Source organism: Tachypleus tridentatus, chromosome 6, assembly GCF_004210375.1.
Source record: "Tachypleus tridentatus isolate NWPU-2018 chromosome 6, ASM421037v1, whole genome shotgun sequence".
NCBI classification, from domain to species: Eukaryota; Metazoa; Arthropoda; class Merostomata; order Xiphosura; family Limulidae; genus Tachypleus; species Tachypleus tridentatus.
Window position 1 is genome coordinate 17,431,804 of NC_134830.1, and position 20,994 is coordinate 17,452,797.

The following is a 20,994-nucleotide window of genomic DNA, read 5'->3' on the forward strand; positions in this document are numbered from 1 at the left end:
AAATCGTTCATTTAAATCTAGTGTGCCATCTAAAGTTTTCGACTGGTTGCTATCGCTAACATAAACCTTTTTCCCTGGATTTTGTTATTGTATCTTACATTTGGATACTGTCTAGAAACACAAATTCTCTGCATATGACATCACTTCTTGAAACGTCAATACATATATGTTACATCAACTTTTTGAAGCCAAAGGGAGCCCCAGAAAATATGTTTGGTTTCAACAAACTTTATTTCAGCTGAAATAAGAAAGTTTAATGTAAAGTTGAGCAGTGTGAAAAGGCTTTCTCAGGAGCTTTTTTGTTGCAGGTAGTTAAATGTTTAGGTCTCTACTGAGTGATACAATTAGTATTTACAAGTGTTCTGTATTTGAAGAATTTGAGGAAAGCGTCCTTGATAACTGGATAATGTGTTACTGTTGATAAAGCACGTGATTAAATTGTGTTGTTGAAATTCACGATGACGACAAACCCACTTGAAATAAAAATATATTCTGAAGACGGCTGGTATGGGTATTAGAACTTTAATTAAAATAAAGTACAGAACAACGTTTCGACCTTCTTAGATAAATCTGAAAATGACCTGGCTGTCTTAGAATACAAGTTTGATGTTAGATCTCTTTTCGAGTTTTTCATTATTAGTCGCCTCTCAAACAAATATTATTAGTCTACACTGACCTTAACCTAAGCTACGTTTTAATGCATGAAAAAGACTATTTAAATAATATTCTAATGCTTAAAATACACTTTAACGTAATTTTTATGTCAAACTCACAATTAACACTAACTTTGACCGCACAACATATATTATTAATATCACTGTTATTAGTGACTCATATAGTGCGTGTTTGTTAGCTTGTAACTTAATGACAGAACCAACAGTATTTATAAATTAAAATAAGTTTTTAGCTGAAATTATCTTCACAAAAGGAAATAAATAATCCTAATTTTCTATAGTGACAAAAAATATTATGTAAAATATATTGTTTAAGACATTTGATTTTCAATTAGAATAAAGTTATACAGATGGTATTTAGGTAATGTCTCACGGATATCTAACGCATGCGCATATCAACTATCGGAATGAGATTTCGCGATACGTCTGTGGAATATAATATGAACATATTATTTTCGAGCTGGCCAATTATTTTGTGGCGTAATTTCTATTGTAATAAAATTGATGAATCAATAAATATATATTTTTATACTTGAGTTTCTGATTTTAACAAGACTTTAATTTTAAATCACTTGCACAATGTGATGACTCGACTGACTTGTTTTATTTTCGGTACTCCATTCTATAAACTCAAAAGGCGATCTATTTTGTTTGAAATTTGAAAAACACGCAAAAAAGATACTTCCAAACATCCACTGCTCAAACGTAGTATTCGTGTTGCATTATTAGTAGTAAAACTACAACATGAAAATAAAACATCTTACACCATTTGTATTACAACACTTGACAAAGTAACGCTAATTGCGTATCTTTGACAGTTACATTGATGCTAGGTATTTGAGTTTTGAAGAGGTTTATGAAAATGGTATTATGACTTTACTCTTTCTTGCTTTTCTAAGATATAATTTTGACATATATAAAGTTATTGAAGTTAATCAGCTTTTGGTGGGAATACAATATTTTTTTCTACTCTTTCAAGGCTGCTGATGGTAAGTTACGAAAAACAAACTGAAAATGTGACATAAGTAAGTTGGAAGTACATTGTTACTGTTAGGCCTACTTCTATTAATTTAACAGAACTAAACCAAATATATATAAGACTAATATTATTCTACTGCAATCATTTATAGTAGCATGTTTTCAAACTCTCCCACACATGCGACAAACAGACATTTGCTGTCTGTCCAGCACATTTAATCAATCATTATTACTGGTATTGGGGAAGTTGTAAATCAGTGATCTTTAGTTGGACAAATAAACGTTTAACATTAATAATCATTTGTAATGCGATAACTGCAAATATTAATAATTAATAATTTATTTTTCTTACGACCAGCAAATACCTGAAAGAGGCAAGGTTGGTCAGATGGCAGATCTCGTTATAATCTCACCAAAAGCTGTTTTAATAACTTTGTCCATGCTCAATAATTAGATTTTATAAGTTTAAGTAACTTTTGTTTGGAATTAAGCATAAAGCTACACAATGGACTATCTGTGCTTTGCCTATCACAGGTATCGAAACCAGGTTTCTAGCGGTGTAAGTCTGCAGGCATACCTCTGTGCCACTTGAAGGGCTCTAAGTCACCTAAACTTAAAATTAACATTTATTATTCTGCACATAGGATTATGTATACAAGAGTCATGAGCAGTAATGTGGATATGAGAGAACAAACAACATGTGTATAAAAAAATTAAATTTGTATATTAATTAATATATCAAGCTAAAAACATTACTGACATGTTTTCTAAAAGTGTTTTGTTTAGACTTCTTCACATTACATAGTATATACTTAGTATTGTATTATATGTAGATATTAATACCTTGGTAAATAAAAATGTAGATATATTTAATTAACTTTAAAACACCAAAAAAAACAAAGTTACCCTAAAGTTGTAAAGAAGGGCAAAGATCGTATGTAATAATGCTTCTCTCTTTCTATAATTTTTAGAAAGTTTATAGAGAGTATGCAGGTGCCTGACAAATGGATAATTGTTAATTTTATTCAAGATTTTAGAGGGGAAGAATAAGATAATCAAAGACCAATAAATATAATCAGTCTTACTACTATTGTTATAAGAAAAATTCAATAGAGTTAGATGAAAATAAAGCTTTGTCAAATCACTTAGTGATATATGATACCATAAAAGAAAGGCAACATCAATTTAATAATGGAAAAAATTTGTATTTTTAATCTATTAAAGTTTTTATAGGATATTATTATCAGAACAACAGAAATGGTATGAAAGTGATCTACTTATATTTTCAAAATCCTTTTGATAGGTGTTGTAGAGATCAACTTTGGTTGGGAAATTTTAATCAGTTGAATTTTATTATAAGAGAAAACAAGAAATTATTGGAGTCATATTATACTAATATCTTTTTTTTAGTGGTGTATCTCAGGGGACAGTGTTTGTGCTTTTATTTTTTAATTTAAATTAAAGATCTCATTAGAATGGATTAAACTGTGGCAGTACACTTAAGAACAGCATTACATGTTTTAATAATTTATGCCATTAATGTTTTAATGTCCTGGTATTCTGATGAGATCACTCTGTGATCTACACTGTTTCTATAAAATTGATCACAAAGAGTTACACCTCTTTCAAAATATCAAATTAATCGTGTTTGTTAGGAACATAATTAATGAATTATAGTAAAGTTTGCTGATTACATTAAACAGTTGGGTTTTTCTAGCTGTATTGAAGATGTTGTATTGCAGAATGAGTTGGGTCAGTTGTTAAGTTAAATAGATATTTGATAAAAGATCTTTGTGGTAGTATATTTCAGTTATAATTTGGTTTACATGCTTAATATCAATGGGAATCAATTCAATATAGTATAATTGAATAAAAAGATCTAAGACATAGCAGTACTTAAGTAAACCATCAATATATTAATTTGTTGGTAAAGTTAATTATTTTGATAAATCAGTAAGCAGACCTGATGTGTACCTCTGTATAGTTCTGTTGTAGCTAAGAAAGAATATTAACTTATTGGAAGTGTTTTTAAAGGTCTCTTAGGATGATTCTGGAAATGAAATGCTTATTATGTATAGATAGGTTAATCATTATCTCTTTAGAAAGTTATCTAATTGTAGTTTACAAGATTATTCTAGGGATCATTAGGGTAAAAACCTCTGACATCTTTGTGCTACATTCTAAACACAATAAAAGACAGGCTAGGCTTCAATTAAGAGAGTTTTATTTTTCTCACAGATGGTCTTATGAAGTGTGTTTCTGTAAGTAGAAATGTAGGCTACCACTTAACAAGAGTAAGGAAGAAGTGATAACCTCTTGAAGAATAAAGGGTGGGTTTAAATTTTTACTTTTCTTAAAGCTAGGTATGCAAGGACAGTCTTGAAAGACCAATTGTCCCCTTGTTATGCATGTTATGTTACTAATACTATTTGCAAAGGTATCTGAACAGTGGAATTAGAGCAGTACAAAAATAAGGATTCAATCAATGTCAGTGTTTTTCTCAGATCTAATGTTATTACAAAAATTTTCATTTGAGATAAGAAGTTTTCAGTTTTGTGAAACTTTTTATTGGGGGAGGTGAAGAGATCAGGAGGACTTGAGGTTTTTTAGGATTGTTTGGAATCCATAAATGCAGGTTCTTTTATACAAAAAAAAATCAGACAGTAAGACTAGAGGAGATGTTTTAAGATATGGAAGGTTGAGACACAGCAGACAAGCTTATTTTTAATATAATAGTCATCAGTCTCTGGTATAGTTTGTTTTCAAGTGTAGTAAAAGCTGCAATAGTACAGATGTTTAAGAGAATTTTGAATGAGTGATTTATAGAGTAGAGTTAGATATAAGAAAAGGAGTTTTTGTAGTTTGGAATATGATGGTAGTAAAAATTGGTTAGCCTAGATGACCAAATAACTCAATGTTAACCTTCAAAAAGTAGAGGGAAAAATTGTAAGTTAAACATAACTATATATGTTAATAATAAAATAGTGCCTGTTCATTTTAAATGTATGTAACTAAGAACCAACTTTTCAATTCAGAAATTTTGATCCATTGAATTTTGCACAAAACTCATATAAAATATTTTTGTACTTTTTCACAGGAGGAAGAATATAATAACTCAGAAAAAAGGCATAAATTGTCAAAACATAAAAAGAAAAATAAATATGAAAAAAAACAAAAGAAGAAGAAAAAATACTCTTCAGAAAAGGTAAATATTTGTTTTTATTCTCTGGTTTTGCTAAAATATTCTCTTTATAGTCTGCTTAAGTCTTATCTGTTGTTGATTTATATTGTATCTTGTGTCATAAATTATTAATTACCATTACCAAACATGCTTACTATTTTAACTGTGGGAACATTATAATGCTATAGTGTTTCACAAACTTTTGTCATCCACACATCTCCCCATTCAATAAATGTGGTGTCATGCATGCTTCCTTTTCATGAGGTATTAGGTATTTGTGAAATAGTAAAGTTTAAAAAAGATTACTAAAACAAGACAAGTGTCTGATGAATATCTGCTTAAGAATGTGGTGGGACTTCATCTGTGATTTATTCATAAACTTATACACAGGTCACATGATGTACATAAGAATATAACAACTGCTTGCTTGCTCCTAAAGGTGACATAGTAAATGTTGAACCATATTGAGTCCATATTTTAGAAATGTTTTTCAATTATATTGTTTTTGATGTTGTGTATTGTTTATTTATTATTGTGAAATGACATTTTTTGTATTTAAAAGTTTAGATGTAGATTTGAAACTTCTGACTCTGAGTTTTAAAACATTAGCAACAATTTCAGTTTCAAGAACTTTTTGTATAAATAAGGCATAAATGTAATAATAGACAACATTTTAATTATTTTTCTGTGTAATGCTTTCAAAACAACCTAACTAGTATATTAATAAATCTGTGTAATGCTTCCAAAACAACCTAACTAGTATATTAATACATTTGTGTAATGCTTCCAAAACAATCTAACTAGTATATTAATACATTTGTTTAATGCTTCCAAAACAACCTAACTAGTATATTTATAAGTTTGTGTAATGCTTCCAAAACAACCTAACTAGTATATTTATAAATTTGTGTAATGCTTCCAAAACAACCTAACTAGTATATTAATACATTTGTGTAATGCTTCCAAAACAACCTAACTAGTATATTAATACATTTGTGTAATGCTTCCAAAACAACCTAACTAGTATATTAATAAATTTGTGTAATGCTTCCAAAACAACCTAACTAGTATATTAATAAATTTGTGTAATGCTTTCAAAACAACCTAATTAGTATATTAATAAATCTGTGTAATGCTTCCAAAACAACCTAACTAGTATATTAATAAATCTGTGTAAAGCTTCCAAAACAACCTAACTAGTATATTAATAAATCTGTGTAATGCTTCCAAAACAACCTAACTAGTATATTAATAAATCTGTGTAAAGCTTCCAAAACAACCTAACTAGTATATTAATAAATCTGTGTAATGCTTCCAAAACAACCTAACTAGTATATTAATACATTTGTGTAAAGCTTCCAAAACAACCTAACTAGTATATTAATACATTTGTGTAATGCTTCCAAAACAACCTAACTAGTATATTTATAAATTTGTGTAATGCTTCCAAAACAACCTAACTGGTATATTTATAAATTTGTGTAATGCTTCCAAAACAACCTAACTAGTATATTTATAAATTTGTGTAATGCTTCCAAAACAACCTAACTAGTATATTAATACATTTGTGTAATGCTTCCAAAACAACCTAACTAGTATATTTATAAATTTGTGTAATGCTTCCAAAACAACCTAACTAGTATATTTATAAATTTGTGTAATGCTTCCAAAACAACCTAACTGGTATATTTATAAATTTGTGTAATGCTTCCAAAACAACCTAACTAGTATATTAATAAATTTGTGTAATGCTTCCAAAACAACCTAACTGGTATATTTATAAATTTGTGTAATGCTTCCAAAACAACCTAACTAGTATATTAATAAATCTGTGTAATGCTTCCAAAACAATCTAACTAGTATATTAATACATTTGTGTAATGCTTCCAAAACAACCTAACTAGTATATTAATACATTTGTGTAATGCTTCCAAAACAACCTAACTAGTATATTAATACATTTGTTTAATGCTTCCAAAACAACCTAACTAGTATATTTATAAATTTGTGTAATGCTTCCAAAACAACCTAACTAGTATATAAATAAATTAAAAACAATGTTTTATTCCTAACATTAAACAAGTCTTTTTGCTTTCATTAAAAAACATGTCTAATTGCCATCAACTTGGTTATTTTCTGAGGAACTTTTCTTTCACCAGGTGGATCTTTTTAATGATCAGGTTGTTATTTTAGTGGCTAAAAACATTTTCTATCATTTGTGATGTGGTCAAATAATATGTCAGAATATGTGACTTGTGAGGTACCCCTAAGTTATATCTAGTTTTTAAGGACCTGGCAGTAAAGCTATATGACTACTTTTTATAGTCCTATGCCTACCAGCTACTAATTTTAATTAGTGAGTAGTGTTGCTCATATTGTATTTCATTCCAAGAATAAAACTAGTGGATGAATTTTTTTTGAAATTAGACAAAAACTTTCTGAAAGTATGTACACTTGTGTCAGCTAACTACATGTACATTGTAGATCTCAAAACAGAGTATAGAAGGTGGGTGTGGCAACCATCAACACTGGAAAATTTATGTTTCTCAGACAACCCAGCTTTCAGACTTTTGAAATCTCATGGCAATTAGGTCAAACATTCTTGTTCATGCCAGCTTTTGTGTCTAAGAGAGAAATAGTGCTAAAATTGAGATTTTTAAAATCTTGTGGAACATGTGCCATGGAAACTGTGTGTGTCCTTAGATAACATTACTTTAAAATTATAACATACAGTATAATGTTAGTTTTATTTTCATATATTGACAATAAAGTGGTTCAATTAAATTTTAAATGTAATGCAGTACCATACACAGAAAGGAATTTAAAAATGGTGCCGAGGTCTATGGGGTTAAAAATGTTTCATGGAACGCTTACCATACATAATTTCACAATAACTTTATTTGGCTATTTATGTCCTTGAGGACACTAAGTTTTTCATTAACATGCAAATATTTTCTCTAATTTGATCTTTGCTCTTCTTTTATCACACCTGCATGTCAGATTTTTTTATGAATTTCAGAAGGATCATGTCTTAACACCTCATGTTTGACTGACCATTAATTCTCAGGATTTTTCCCCTTCTGGGTGTGAAAATATGGGCTTATGGCACTTATGTACAATTTGATTTCCTTTCTTATAATTATTGTCAGATGTATTTTTTATTTTGTCAAGGTTTGTTGATGTTATAAGAGACAGTTATCAAGGATTTACTGAAATATTGACATTGTGTTATAGGCTTTAAACAAGGATTTGATTAACCTTTGCCTTAACATGGAATGTTGTAGGATTTCTTGTAGCTATGCATAATTAATTCATTAAAGTTATTGAATGTGCATAATAGATAGCCTGATTCCTGTTTTCATATTTGTCATTTTCTCATAAAGGGTCAGGTTGTATTGACTGTATCAGAATCATATTTTTAGGACAACCATGTAAATTGGTTTGGATATTGCCTCACAGGTTGAATTTGCTGTTAAGTTAATGTTATTTAACCTAATCGTTTTTCTTGGTAAATATGTTTAACAGGTACTTTAGTGACCTTTTTGAGGACTGCTGTGATATTTTGTTATCTCAGGCATGTGTTCTAACTTGAAACTTTAGTCTTGTATCAGTCTTTTAAAATTGTGTGTTGTTATTCAGCATTACTACTCTCTTGTCCACTTGTTTTTTGTTGAGCAATTTTTAGAGCACAGGAATATATCATTGTGTTTGAAGCATGCCATGTTCCTGACTTGAAGGTTCATCTTACATATCTATTCTCACACCTAAAACAACTACTTCACATTAAGAGATTTTACCCCTTTGATTTCATAAGTGGTCTTCTAATTGCAGAGGGTAATTTCTGATTAGTATCATTTAAAATTTTTCCATTTTACAATCTACATGCCCTCAGGTCTCTTGTTCAAGATCATACATTTTTTACCTTAAGGTTATTATTCTCAGTTATGATTGATATAATCTAATTTTCAATGTGTGTGTAGGCTTGGTGTTTGTTTATCTTGTTTACTTTACAATCAGATGTCCATCAACTTTTTCTGTAGGGTTTACATATGTTATAGCAGTGCATATCTCTCTGTTTTTTTCTCAGGTAAATAATCAGTGCTATCACTACTATCATTATTAGTATTTGGTTTGTGGTCTTTTGCTAAAAAAACTTAGTTCTAAAACATTGGCTTTGCATTAGTCTTGCATGCCTCAGTCTTTTATATTCCACTTAAATGCCCTTGACAGTGTATAGTTTGCAAATTTCTCCACCCTCATAAATGCACCATATATTCTATTGCTGTATATAAGCAGCTCACTCTTTCTTGAAATAGTATTGGTCACAGTTTCCTCTGAGGAAGTGTTATGTGTCATTCTGTTATGGATTGCAATTTTTGCTTCTTGCCATGTGGACTTCAGTGTAATTATAATTTCAAAAAACAACAGCAGTAACAAAAACAAACAAATTAGATTTGATATTTGCGAGCACAAATTATTGTATTACTGTTATCAGCAAGGTGGAAAATCTGACATTCTGTATTGTTTGTTATCTTACATTTTTCTATAGTCGAGGAGGGTGTAACTTTTAGTTAGGGCTGTTCATGTCTGCTTAGAGATGGAGACATTTATTTTGCCTGAGGTGTTTTCTCTTAAGGCTTTTTAATTTTTTGGTTGATCCCAGGGAGAATTTGAATTTTTTTTCTGACACCTTTTTTTACTAATTCAGCTTCTCTCAAGTATTATTGGGTCCATTTCTTTCTCCTTTTCTTCAATTAATCATTTGAATTTGAGATATTTTGGGGCATTCCTTTGTCTGTTTTAAGTCTACTCCTTCCTTGTTAGTGGAAGGAGAGACTAATTTATTTCTCCTCCTTCCAGATTTTCTCATTCAGGTTGGAAGATATGCTGTTTTATTATGTGATGGAATAGATAGACCTTGTTCATTTCTTTTTCTGTTTGCTTTCCTTGATTTTTCAATCTCCTGGTGAAAGTATATATTTTTTTGGCTGCTAACATATTGATGTCATAAGTTGGTCCATTTAGGCCCCACTATATCTTGATGGATGCAACAGGCTCTGCAGAAATTAAATGTACCTGATATTATTACCATATTATCATGAATAAAGCTAAAGGGGATTCTGCCTGTCTCTGCTGATCATTGGATTGAATAAATTAGGGTGTGTTTGCTTTTAAAAACTTAGGAAACTTGATTCACCTGTTGCACTGTTCTTCCAGATTCTCCAATGTGCATTGCTCCCCATATTAGTGCATTCCTCACATCAGTGCATTTGCCACCACTCTAAATTGCCAGTTACCTTTGTTTTGGTCACTGGTTCCCCATTCATGGTGTTTGGCATTAGATTCTTTCAGCCATGGTTGGTAAAACAAGTTACTATATGTTTATCCTTCCATCCAATTACTTCATTGGGTAGACTCCTTCATTCATAATACTCTGTAAAAATTACTTCTGATTGCTCATTACTGGTCCACTCATCTGTAGTCTCCTTAATTACTCCAGTTACAGTTGTTCCATCCCATCCATCTTCCTTTATTTCTCAGCATTCTTTGTCAACCCCAGTTATCAGTTCTGCATTCTGCACTTCATGCCCTCCATCTTCACACCTGGCTTTTATCCAGTCTATGGAAAGGAGATCCAATTTATCACGTTGATTGGCATTTAACTCATTCTGTTTGTTCTTCTTCCAAGGCTATGTATTAATAACAATGGAATGTTTTTCACACCTAAGCTCTGACTCATGGTATTCTAGCTTTTGTGCTAAGTGTTGGTATCTCCAAGTTTCTTAAATGGGTTTTGAAAAGGGGTCTTTTGTTTCTTTGATATCAGGTTATTGAGCAAACCTAGACCATGCTTTCCATTTTTCTAGTAACCACAGGCATTTTTTTTTTTACTCTATCCTCACCATTTTGATCCAATCTTTCTGGTTCTGTCAGCAGTTCAGGCATCTGGTACTTCTGGACTGGGATATTTCCTTACTCTACCTCTGTTTGAGCCCATTGCCACATGCTCTTTGTTTCACCTGTCCCTTAAGATGTATTTCATTCTCCTCCTGACCTGTGGATTTTATTGGACTTATATGTTTGCTACTTATGTCACTCCCACAATATACCACCAAACCTTACCTTCTCCTCTATCTGGATTGTTTCTTCCTTCACAATACCTCGATGGCCAGTGAGGGGAACTCCTTGTTTGTCTCTTTTTATTTCCTCTATTTATCATCTTTACCTTCATCCTGATCCTGATAGATTTCTATGCTAGGTGTGTACCCTTTTCTATGTTGTCTGCACTGCTTCCTTCTAGGGTTCCAGTTCCCATCTCTTTATTGCATGACAACCATCTTCCTCATGAGCTCTTTTTCCTCTTGTTCTTACAAATTGGGTTTGTTGGTTTATTTTTTTTTTGTCCCCTTCCCAGTGTGCTTTATTTTGGGTTACTTCCTCTTAAATCTGAAACCTCACCTTTTGCATTGATTCTTTTCTTTGTTGGCCATTGGAGAAGATTCTTCAGTCAGGCATATGGATTAACCCTCAGATGCTCAACAACAATTACTTACATTACATAGCAGTTTATGTTTTGTAGGGGTATCTTCTACCATCTATGGTTATACTTCAGACTTTTGTGCAGCTCTGACACCAGATACATCTTTATTAATGCTTGCTTTTCTTTCTGCTAGCCCTTGCTTCAAACCCATCACCTTTAGCCCTCACAGAAATTTGGGGTTGTCCATTTTTCTCCCTCAGTTGTTCCTTCTTTGTAGTAGGTCAAGGTGGGTTGGTTTGGTTTGTTTTGTTTTGAATATCATGCAAAGCTACACGAGGGTTATCTGCACTAGTTGTTCCTAATTTAGCAGTGTAAGACTAGAGGGAAGGCAGCTAGTCACCACCACTCACCGCTAACTCTTTGGCTATTCATTTACCAATGAAAAGTGGGATTGACCATCACATAATAATGCCCCCACGACTGAAAGGGCGAGCATATTTGGTGTGATGGGGATTCGAACCCGCAACTCTCAGATTACGAGTCAAGTGCCTTAACCACTTGGCCATGCCAAGCTGGTCAAGGTATGTGGGAAGTTTCCATTTCTGTCCTGGTTGCTCTCTCATTTTTGACAGTCTCATGTTCATGGGAGTTGATTACCTGAGATGGACTTCTCTTGGATGATACATTCTCAGATCTCTGGCTCATTGCTAATCTTGTGTTGTGTCCTAGTGTATGTGTTTTCCTTACATTTATGATTTTGGGGTATTAGGTGAAGCCAGTGTGATTCTTATCTTTATGCAGATTTTGGTACCCAGCAAGTAGGGTTTGGATGTAATTGACTTATTGATTATGGTCTGCCACATCCTGGCCAGTCTATATTGTGGGACACATCCTCCATTACCCACTTTCCTTCTGTGTGATTGTGTTTCTATCTAGCCAGATAGGTTCACTTTTCTGAGTTATCCTCTCCCAGTTGGATGTGCTTCCTTCCTTTTCTGCCATGTTTGTTCCTACATAGTCATAGCAAGGAGATACCTGGTTCAGAAGGAGTATGATGCCCTTCCTACAATCATCTGATCTCCTTCTCTCTTTTGCTGAAGTATCCTTCTTACAGTTTTAGGGGGCACATTTGTTTTTCCTTCACACAGATCACTTCTCCTTTTTAGTGGGGGATTCTAGTTAGTCTTATGAGAAGAGGGAATCACCATATCAGAAGTTATAAATTTCTTATACTGGAAATGTATTTTTGATAATTATTTCTATTCATTTACATTTCCCACCCTCTTCTCCACAATCTTGGGGTGCTTAAATCTTTTGCCAAACTGCAAAGCAATAGTTGTGTATTGGTGCATCATGTGATAATAGTGCTTTTCTATTGGTGGAGAGATGATGCATGATGACTTGTATGAAAGACATGTTGGAATCTTTGATTCTAATAAGGGGGTGCAGAAGGCTTGTGGCATGAATAGTAAAAAAAATGTGCATATAAAGGGCAAGACACAAAGTAAAAAATAATTTTGTGAGAAGAGATATACTTATAGGATATACATTTTCAATATAGGAAATAATAACTTGCAACATGAAAAGCTTTTTTTTTTTCTAGACTTTTGTTGAGGAGGTAAGATGAAAGAACTTTCATCATTCCTTTCCCCTCATATAAGTTGCAATGATTAAATATAGATCAGCTTCGACTTTTTGTCTGTGTACTTCATGCACAACTTACACTGAGTTATTGTACTGTGTTTGTCATGAATTGTTCTTTTCTTATTCTGATTTATTTCAGTTAGCTTAAGTTTGTTTGGAAAACTTACCTCAGTTTCATTTAAAAGTTCAGATATGAATTATTAGCTATCTTCCACAAATTCCTTTCTGTGTAAACAAATACCATAAAAATCAATTTTGCATCCACTTTTAGAATTAGGAATGTTGTGTGGGTAATGTGATAAATCCAAGTTCAATAATTGCTACACATGTGTATCATCTCAAATAATTTTATATGGAATCCAATATTTATTATAGTTACAGAAATGATTTGGATATTTTATAAACTCTGTTGCATTGATATTGCTTTTTGTGTCAGAACTTTAGCTTTATTATTTTGATGTTTTCACTGACAGAGATTTTTTTACATATGTTCTAAGTTTACAGATAGAATATTTTCTTTATATATTTTGTGTTAGAGAGAGGAATGGGTGGAACTTAAACCATCTGTTGTTTCTACTAACAACTCAAACGAGCTTAGAGAAGAAAAGGAAGAGGAAAAGAACGAAGGGTTAACCAACAAAAAAGTTAGTGTTTGTTTAAAAATTAGGCTTAAAATATGAACTGGGATTATTATCACTAAACACATTTTTAGTGGCATTCTGTGCATCAGTTGAACAGATGGCTTGATTACAACATAAGATAAATCAATATTGTTTTTAAGAAAGTACTTCAAACATTTCAATAATTACTACTTGTTTGTGCTACCTTAAAGAGTGTTACAATGAATATAACATCAAGTAGTGTAAAAAAAATAAATTTAATATTTTATAAATTTTTTTCCTTTTAGTCTGTTTATCTCTTTGTGTATGGTCTCATTCATTTTGGCCAACATTGTAACCACAGAAATATGTGCAGTATACCTCTGAATGTCATAAGTGTATCTTCACAAAATTTTACAAGCTTTTAGTAATCATTATAAGTTTGTACACTTAGCAATCAGACTTTTTAAAAAAAAGATCTTTCACTAACAATTTTTTGTTGATTTTTAAATCCATTACTGAGTTAGTCTGAGTGAAAGGTGACTTTCATGTTAAAAATAAATATTTTTTTTCTCCTTGCAGTTTTCACATTTCATTTATTAACTTCTAAATGAATATCAGAACTTTTAGTAAAGTGTTATGCTTTGTCTTTTATCTTCTCTACACTAACATAAATTTAGTGAAAACAATGAAACAAAATATTGAACAATAAGGAAACTGCAATTAGTTCTCAAATCTGTCAAGAGATGGGGCCATGACCTAAAAACTATGAAATAGACAATGGATGTCTTTTTCTATCTATAAGGACTACAGATCATAGCAGATAATTACAATTATTTATTCAAATACAGTTTAAGTTTTTAAAAAAATTTCACACCTGTTTCCTTTTAATTTTATTACTGTTCAATGCTTTTTAGATTATCTAATGAAATGGCAGTGAATTATAATGGGAGAACTTAGTGTAAACAAACAAATTACAGTCACATGATGTAGTATGTTTTGTTATCTAATGTAATAAGTTTATAATTTTTACATTTAAGTAGCTTGGGTTAAAAACAGATATGATAATAAGTAAAAGATACTTATGAATATTAAGAAATTTAAGATTTATCTGACAGATTGTCATATGTGTACTTGAGAATGAACTTTGATAAAACTAGTTTTTTCACCACTGTGTTGGGTGGTCACAAAATAATTCTTTTTTTGCATCTATATTTTCATTTTATAACAGAAAAATGTAATCAAACATTACTATAATTTAACTGGCTTTATATCTGAGCTATGAATAGGTTAAAAATGTTTTTATTACTGCTCAAAGTATTGACTTTAATCAACACATTCTAAGATCTCCTTCTAAGTTACTGGATTTGAGCTCCAAAACAAAATATACAACCATCAGATTCATGTTGTTTAAAAACTACTATTTCTTTTTTTGTAATTGGTCATAAACATGTCAGTTAGCAATATCAGATAGAAATATGGACATTTTGAAAGAGGAGAGGTTGTCACATAGCTCTGACAGAAATAATGATATCTCACTAAAGAAAGAAGATTTACCAACATTAAAATTTTATATGACAGGCTGTTAATATTTACAATATGTATATCTAATTCCTTAGACACAGTGATGCACACATAAAAGTGAAAAGAAAAACTGAAATGGGAAGTCGGAGCACCAGGTAGATCACGTGACACAATATTCAAGATTAAAAATTAATATTTCCTTTTGAAAATAAGAAATTAAAACTTAGATAATATAAATCTGAAACTATTATTTCTGTTGGTCATAAACGTATGCATTAGCAATGTCAAAGAGAATTGTAGATGTCTCGTGAAAGGCAGAGAGAGATATTAGGGCATGTCAAGTGGATGTGAGGAAATAATGATATTTTAATGAAGAAAAAGATTGGATGCTCAAATTTTATAACTTGGATTATCAATATTTATAATCATCATCATCAATTTTTTTGTTGGCCAATCTGAAACATGCACACGAGTAGAAAGAAATGAAAATAATGAGTTTATAAGAGTGCTGCTTGCATCAGATGAATTGAGTCAAAGATTGAGAATTTATATAAATGCTTACTTTTGAAATTAAGACTTAGGTAAAATATAAAACTCTGAATTATAAGGTAAGTTTTGAGCCAAGCTTACTGACATATATTTAAAATAAAATATTTTAAATTTTGATTGAAACTTTGTAAAAGGTCATAAAATGTGTATTTTGATCCACTTGTGTCCATAACGTTATTTCACCATTTCAACTTTATATTTTCTCTGACAGAAAACGATTTTTGATACACCTACCAATCCCAATGCGAAAGTGCATTTTGTTTATATTTTATTTTAGAGAGAAGAATGGATGGAACTGAGCCCATCTGCTATTCCTACTGTCAACTCAGATGAATTTAGGGAAAAAAAGAGACTGGAAAAGAAGGCAAAAAATGAAGATTTAATCACAGAAAAAGTTAGTTTTGGTTTACAATTTAAGCTTAAGGTATTACTAAAATTATCATCACTAAACACCTTATTTGGAGGGTACTCTATACTGTTGAACAGATTGGTTAGTTCTAGCAAAAGATAAATCAATATTGTTTCTTAAAAACAATATTTTTTGGAAGTTTTATGAGGAATCTTCAAAGATAATGCACTTAATTTGTTTTGAATAAGTAAGAACTTAAGAACTTTAATATTAATGCAGTTGTAGAGTTTAGTGTTCATCATTTATGTAATACCTGTAATCTATACTAATAAAACAATCTGTGTGTTTATGTATGTCAGCTAGTCAGCACTATAACTCAAAGAGCAAAAACATAGAGACTTAAACTTTGCACAGACACTAAAAATATAATTCTGAGGGTTTGCACCTGGGTATTGTTTTTATTTTAGACAGAGTTTTCTCTATTTTAAAATACTTTTCTATTTGCAAGCTTTTGGCAGTCTTACAGGAGACTTCCTTGGATGACAATGTAATGGGTAATAAACTCTGTTTAAAATATGTATCTTGGCAACAGTTATAACAATAACTAACATCAGGTATTAAAGTTATTAAATATATAGACTTACAATGAATATATAACATAAATTAATTGCTTTGATATAATAAATGTAAGAAAATAAAATTATTGGCATTATGTAGAGAAAAATAAAGGAATATTTTATGCCTAAAATAATGCATTGTAAAAATTAAAAATTTACTTTTATGTCAAAAACACATAGCTGCTGTGTTTGTGCAAGTATCTAAATATTGTCTTTGATTTTAAATTACAAAGTAAATTGAGTATTTTGGCTAGCTAAGAGAGTAATTGTTAAATCAAGGGCTGAACAAGAGATTAGGTTCAATTCTGTAGAATTTATTTTAAAAACGTATCATCGTAAAACTATTGTTATTCTATATTTTTAAAAGAAACTATGCTTAAAGGTGTTTTTTTAGAAATATTATAAAACTGTTATTGTTTTACACTTTTTTAAAATAAACCACACATAAAAATGTTTGTAAAGTTATTGTTATAGAACTATTATTGGTTTAAATTTTTTAAAAGAAACCATGTTTAAAAGCATTACATTTCATATTATTGGCAGAAATGAATTGTTTGCTTGTCTATATCTAGAAAAAATATTTTAAGGAATTTGTTATAAAGCTATTATTTCAAATAAAACTTTATATAGAAAAAAAGAATTGACATATATTGACCAATAAAGTTGTAATAAAAATGGAAGTTGTGCATTTTTATTATTTAAGAGTTCTTTCAGTGATTGTGTGTTTAAACAAATAAAATTTCTGATTTTCAAATTGATAAAAAATCTTTTTAAATAAAATTTAGTATTCCCATGCAGCAAAAAAACAAACTAATATGACTTTATTTCATTAAAACTGAAGGAGATTTGAGTGATGCAAACTTTCTTCAAGCTAAGTTTGTGTGTTTGTTCATATCTTTCATCCCTTATAATAGTAGGCCTATAAAGACATGGAATAAGCATACTCTGTTTTCATCTATGGGGCATAAAATTGTTATTGCTATGAAAACTTTGAAATCTGATTTTTTCCACAGAAGGCAGACAAGAGTTTGTCTGATATAATTGGACATAATGTCAAAAACTTGCTGATTATTAGGTGGCATTGTATTTTACATCTCACCTTTCCCATTACCATAAGATATTTTATTTCCCTGTCTTTTCCACTCTGTTATATCTTTCCCTCTTCCTTAACTTCCTTGCCCAACTCTCATACTTGACTAGGCCATTAATGTGATTTTGCATGCTCTTGAATGTCCCATGTTTGGGCTGCTGTTGGCTTCTTGTTTTTTGCACTATCTTTCTTTCAAGACTTCTTTTTTCTTTTTATCACCTGTGGTTGCCATTGTTCAGAAGTCTATGGTATTGTTGCTTCATGCACCATCTTTCACCACACTAACACACTCCTCTACCAGGACCAGTCGTCCTTCCTTCTTATGTATGATCCCATGTGTTTGTTGCTCATAATATTCGCCATCTGGCTGTTTCATATCTTGAAGGATTTTAACTTACACCAGTTACTATATTTCAGTTGACTCACCATCTTTGAAATGGGAATGTTTTCTTTGTCATTTCACTCACTTTTTGTCAAAAAAGGATCCTGGCAGGTGGCTGATGTTACCTCCCACAGTATGCTTATTCCCAAAAATTTGGAGTGAGCCAGTACAATGGAACATGTTCAGTCCTTCTGCTCTAAAAGTGTTCAGTGTGAAATGGGGTGTTCTACAAAACCACTTAAAGTATCTTTATGATATACAAAGTTACTCAAATGTCTGATCCGTACTGTACCAATTCCATAAACTATCATGGAAGATACCAACACCCGGGAAGTGATTGCCCACTTCTTTGGCTCACACTTTCTAGCTTTTAAAAATATGGTTTTGTGGTCACCCATTGCACAGTTTCCACTAAAAGAACTTTTCAGCTGGTAGTCTGATTGAGAACTGGGCACTTCTCCAGGTTTTCCAACAGGATTTCCCTGCCCACCCCTTTTTTTTGTAAAGTGGAACACAGGAGACCCTTGCCACTTACCAGTTTCTAGCCACTGGTAGACCATGGAGCATCCTCACTAGTTAGGCTTAACACAGTACAATGAGAAACACGGTGGTGGTGACACCATCAGTCTAGTACAGGTAATCCCTTGTAGAGCTTCTGTGTTCTCTTCCTTCAGCCAGAGTCTGTCTAGTAGAATCAAGGTGAGCATACATTCTATAGTTTAATCCTACCCTTACCTCTGACCCACTTATATGCAGGTGTTCCATTGGTCATGATCAAATTTTACCCATTCCTGTAATGTTTCATGCTTTTTTTTGCCTTTGTGTCCTTTTCATCCTGTGCAAAAATATACCACGGTTGAGATAAGATGTGTTCTTCCACAACTGATCCTCTGTGGAGCTCCTGCCATCAGGTTTCACACTATGAGCTTATAATTGTTGCATGTTATCAACCAGAACTCCATTCTGATAAGGAAGAAATTATTAAAAGTATGGAAGTGGGAAAAAAATGCTCAGAAGTTTAAATTCTTTACTGTTTTATTTTCTAAGGTTAAATGATTTTTTTAAAAATACCAGAAATTATTTGATGTATTATATTTAGAAGTGAGTTTTGGCCTGCTTTTAATGTATTATACTCTTATAAATGAATAAAAATATGTAAATACATACTTAATTCCTTGATCCTTGGACCAAGAAGTATGTAAATAAGTAAATTATAATTGTTGATGGATGTATATTTTTGAATATCAGTGTGCTTACACAAATTAAAAGATGTATATTTTAATATATTAGTTAATTTTATACATTATATGCTAAAAAAGAATATAGTATACAAATTTTAATGTTTCTTTTCACGTAATAGCAAAGTTCTGGTGATAAACACGTGCACACTTGTGAACAATATTATGTTAGTATTTGACCACTGTAAAAAAAGGAAACTGAGAATACACATATAATGTATACATTTCACCAATCTTGAAAGGTTTTTGGGGATACAGTTATGTGGTTTCTGCTGCATTACTCCCAGATTTTGTATCAGTTAAAACAAAATTATGATACCTATTTGCTTGTGTAAGTAAGCAGTAAATGTCAATGTTTATAAACTTTTACATAATACACAATAATATTAAAAATAGAGGGTAAACTACTATTTAATTTGAGGAGAATGTTTAATTCTCGAAGTTACGAAAAGTTACAGATAAGTCACCAGCAGCATAATTTTGGGCTATCTATAAGCATGTACAGTAAGGACTTCTTTTTGATTTCTGGTTTTATGCAGTTTTTGTTTGTTTATCTTAATAAAATAAAAGATAAACAAGCAGTAAATACTTGACTGCACTTGAATACCACAGAAAGAATAATAGCTTTATAAGTCTAGGAACCAATCATTATATTGCTTTGTGTACATCATGCTTGGTTTAATGGTATTTTCAAGGCTGTTAATAGAACTTTGTAATAAAAGAGGAAAAGTAATGTAGAAATTTTTTTGAAAATATTGTCATTTTTGCCAGATTCCACCAATTTTGTGAAATAAAACTGGCTTTTTTTGTGCCAGTACTGAAATACATCCAATTTCTGTAAATTTTATTATTATGATAAGTTATAACTTCAAAGATAGGTTAAGAGTCTCCTGAAAACAGTGTCTTTATCATTTATTAAATTATATACATATGCAATGATATTTATTATTAAATATTTCAGTTATTCCAAAATTTGAATAAACAGTGTCTTGCCAAATTATTGACTGCAGTATTATGTGCAAAGAACTGTGTAAAACATACAAATCAGAACTAGTTATAAAAGCCAACATATTACTATCAAATTTTACTTAACCCTTGCAGAAGGAAGTCAAATAAGGGGTTAAAAATGTAAGGAAGAGATTTTTTTAAACTGCTGTTAACTTATTGTACATAATTTGTTTTATTACACTAAGTAGATTAAAATTGAAAACTGAAGTAAATACCAATATGATGAAGAGAAAAACATGCAGTATATATTGCTTTGTATAAGCACCTGGGCAGAATATGACCACAGCACATTGAGCTGAATGCAAAAGTAGTTTTTTGTAGCTCAGTTACATTAAGTATAATTCTATTACTTTATTTTTGTTTTGTGTTCTAATAATAGGATAAAGTTAAAAATATATTATGGAAAATTTAAGAGGAGGCAACTGTCTCCTATTGCTTCAACATAGTTACAAGCTAGCTTTGCCATTGCAAGTAAGTTTGATAAGCCAGTTGTACTTGTAGACCATTTACAAAATTATTCTTGTAAGTTTATCTGTTATGTACTTATAATAACACTATTTGTGATAAATCAATAGAAACTAATTGTTCATACTGTTCTTTTTACTTTCCCATGTATGATATGCAATCATTTCACAGAAGTTCAGTTAATCCTTTTATCTGTGGTGTTTTTGAAGATTTTT

At 31.0% G+C, this 20,994-nt stretch overlaps 1 protein-coding gene across 2 annotated transcripts in view; it reads left to right on the plus strand.

The window, feature by feature from the left end:
• The first annotated feature begins 1,406 nt into the window (after positions 1-1,406).
• The window catches only part of LOC143252011 (CWF19-like protein 2), a 55,414-nt gene continuing 35,826 nt past the window's right edge, over positions 1,407-20,994 (plus strand). Inside the window, exons 1-4 of one of the 2 annotated variants that reach the window (XM_076503517.1) lie at positions 1,407-1,539; positions 4,750-4,857; positions 13,495-13,602; positions 15,908-16,024. In XM_076503517.1, coding sequence (XP_076359632.1) covers positions 1,531-1,539; positions 4,750-4,857; positions 13,495-13,602; positions 15,908-16,024 — 342 coding nt within the window. In that variant the 5' untranslated portion in view covers positions 1,407-1,530. Of the gene's footprint in view, positions 1,664-4,749; positions 4,858-13,494; positions 13,603-15,907; positions 16,025-20,994 lie in introns of both variants that reach the window. The other variant, XM_076503518.1, reaches the window with a different exon arrangement.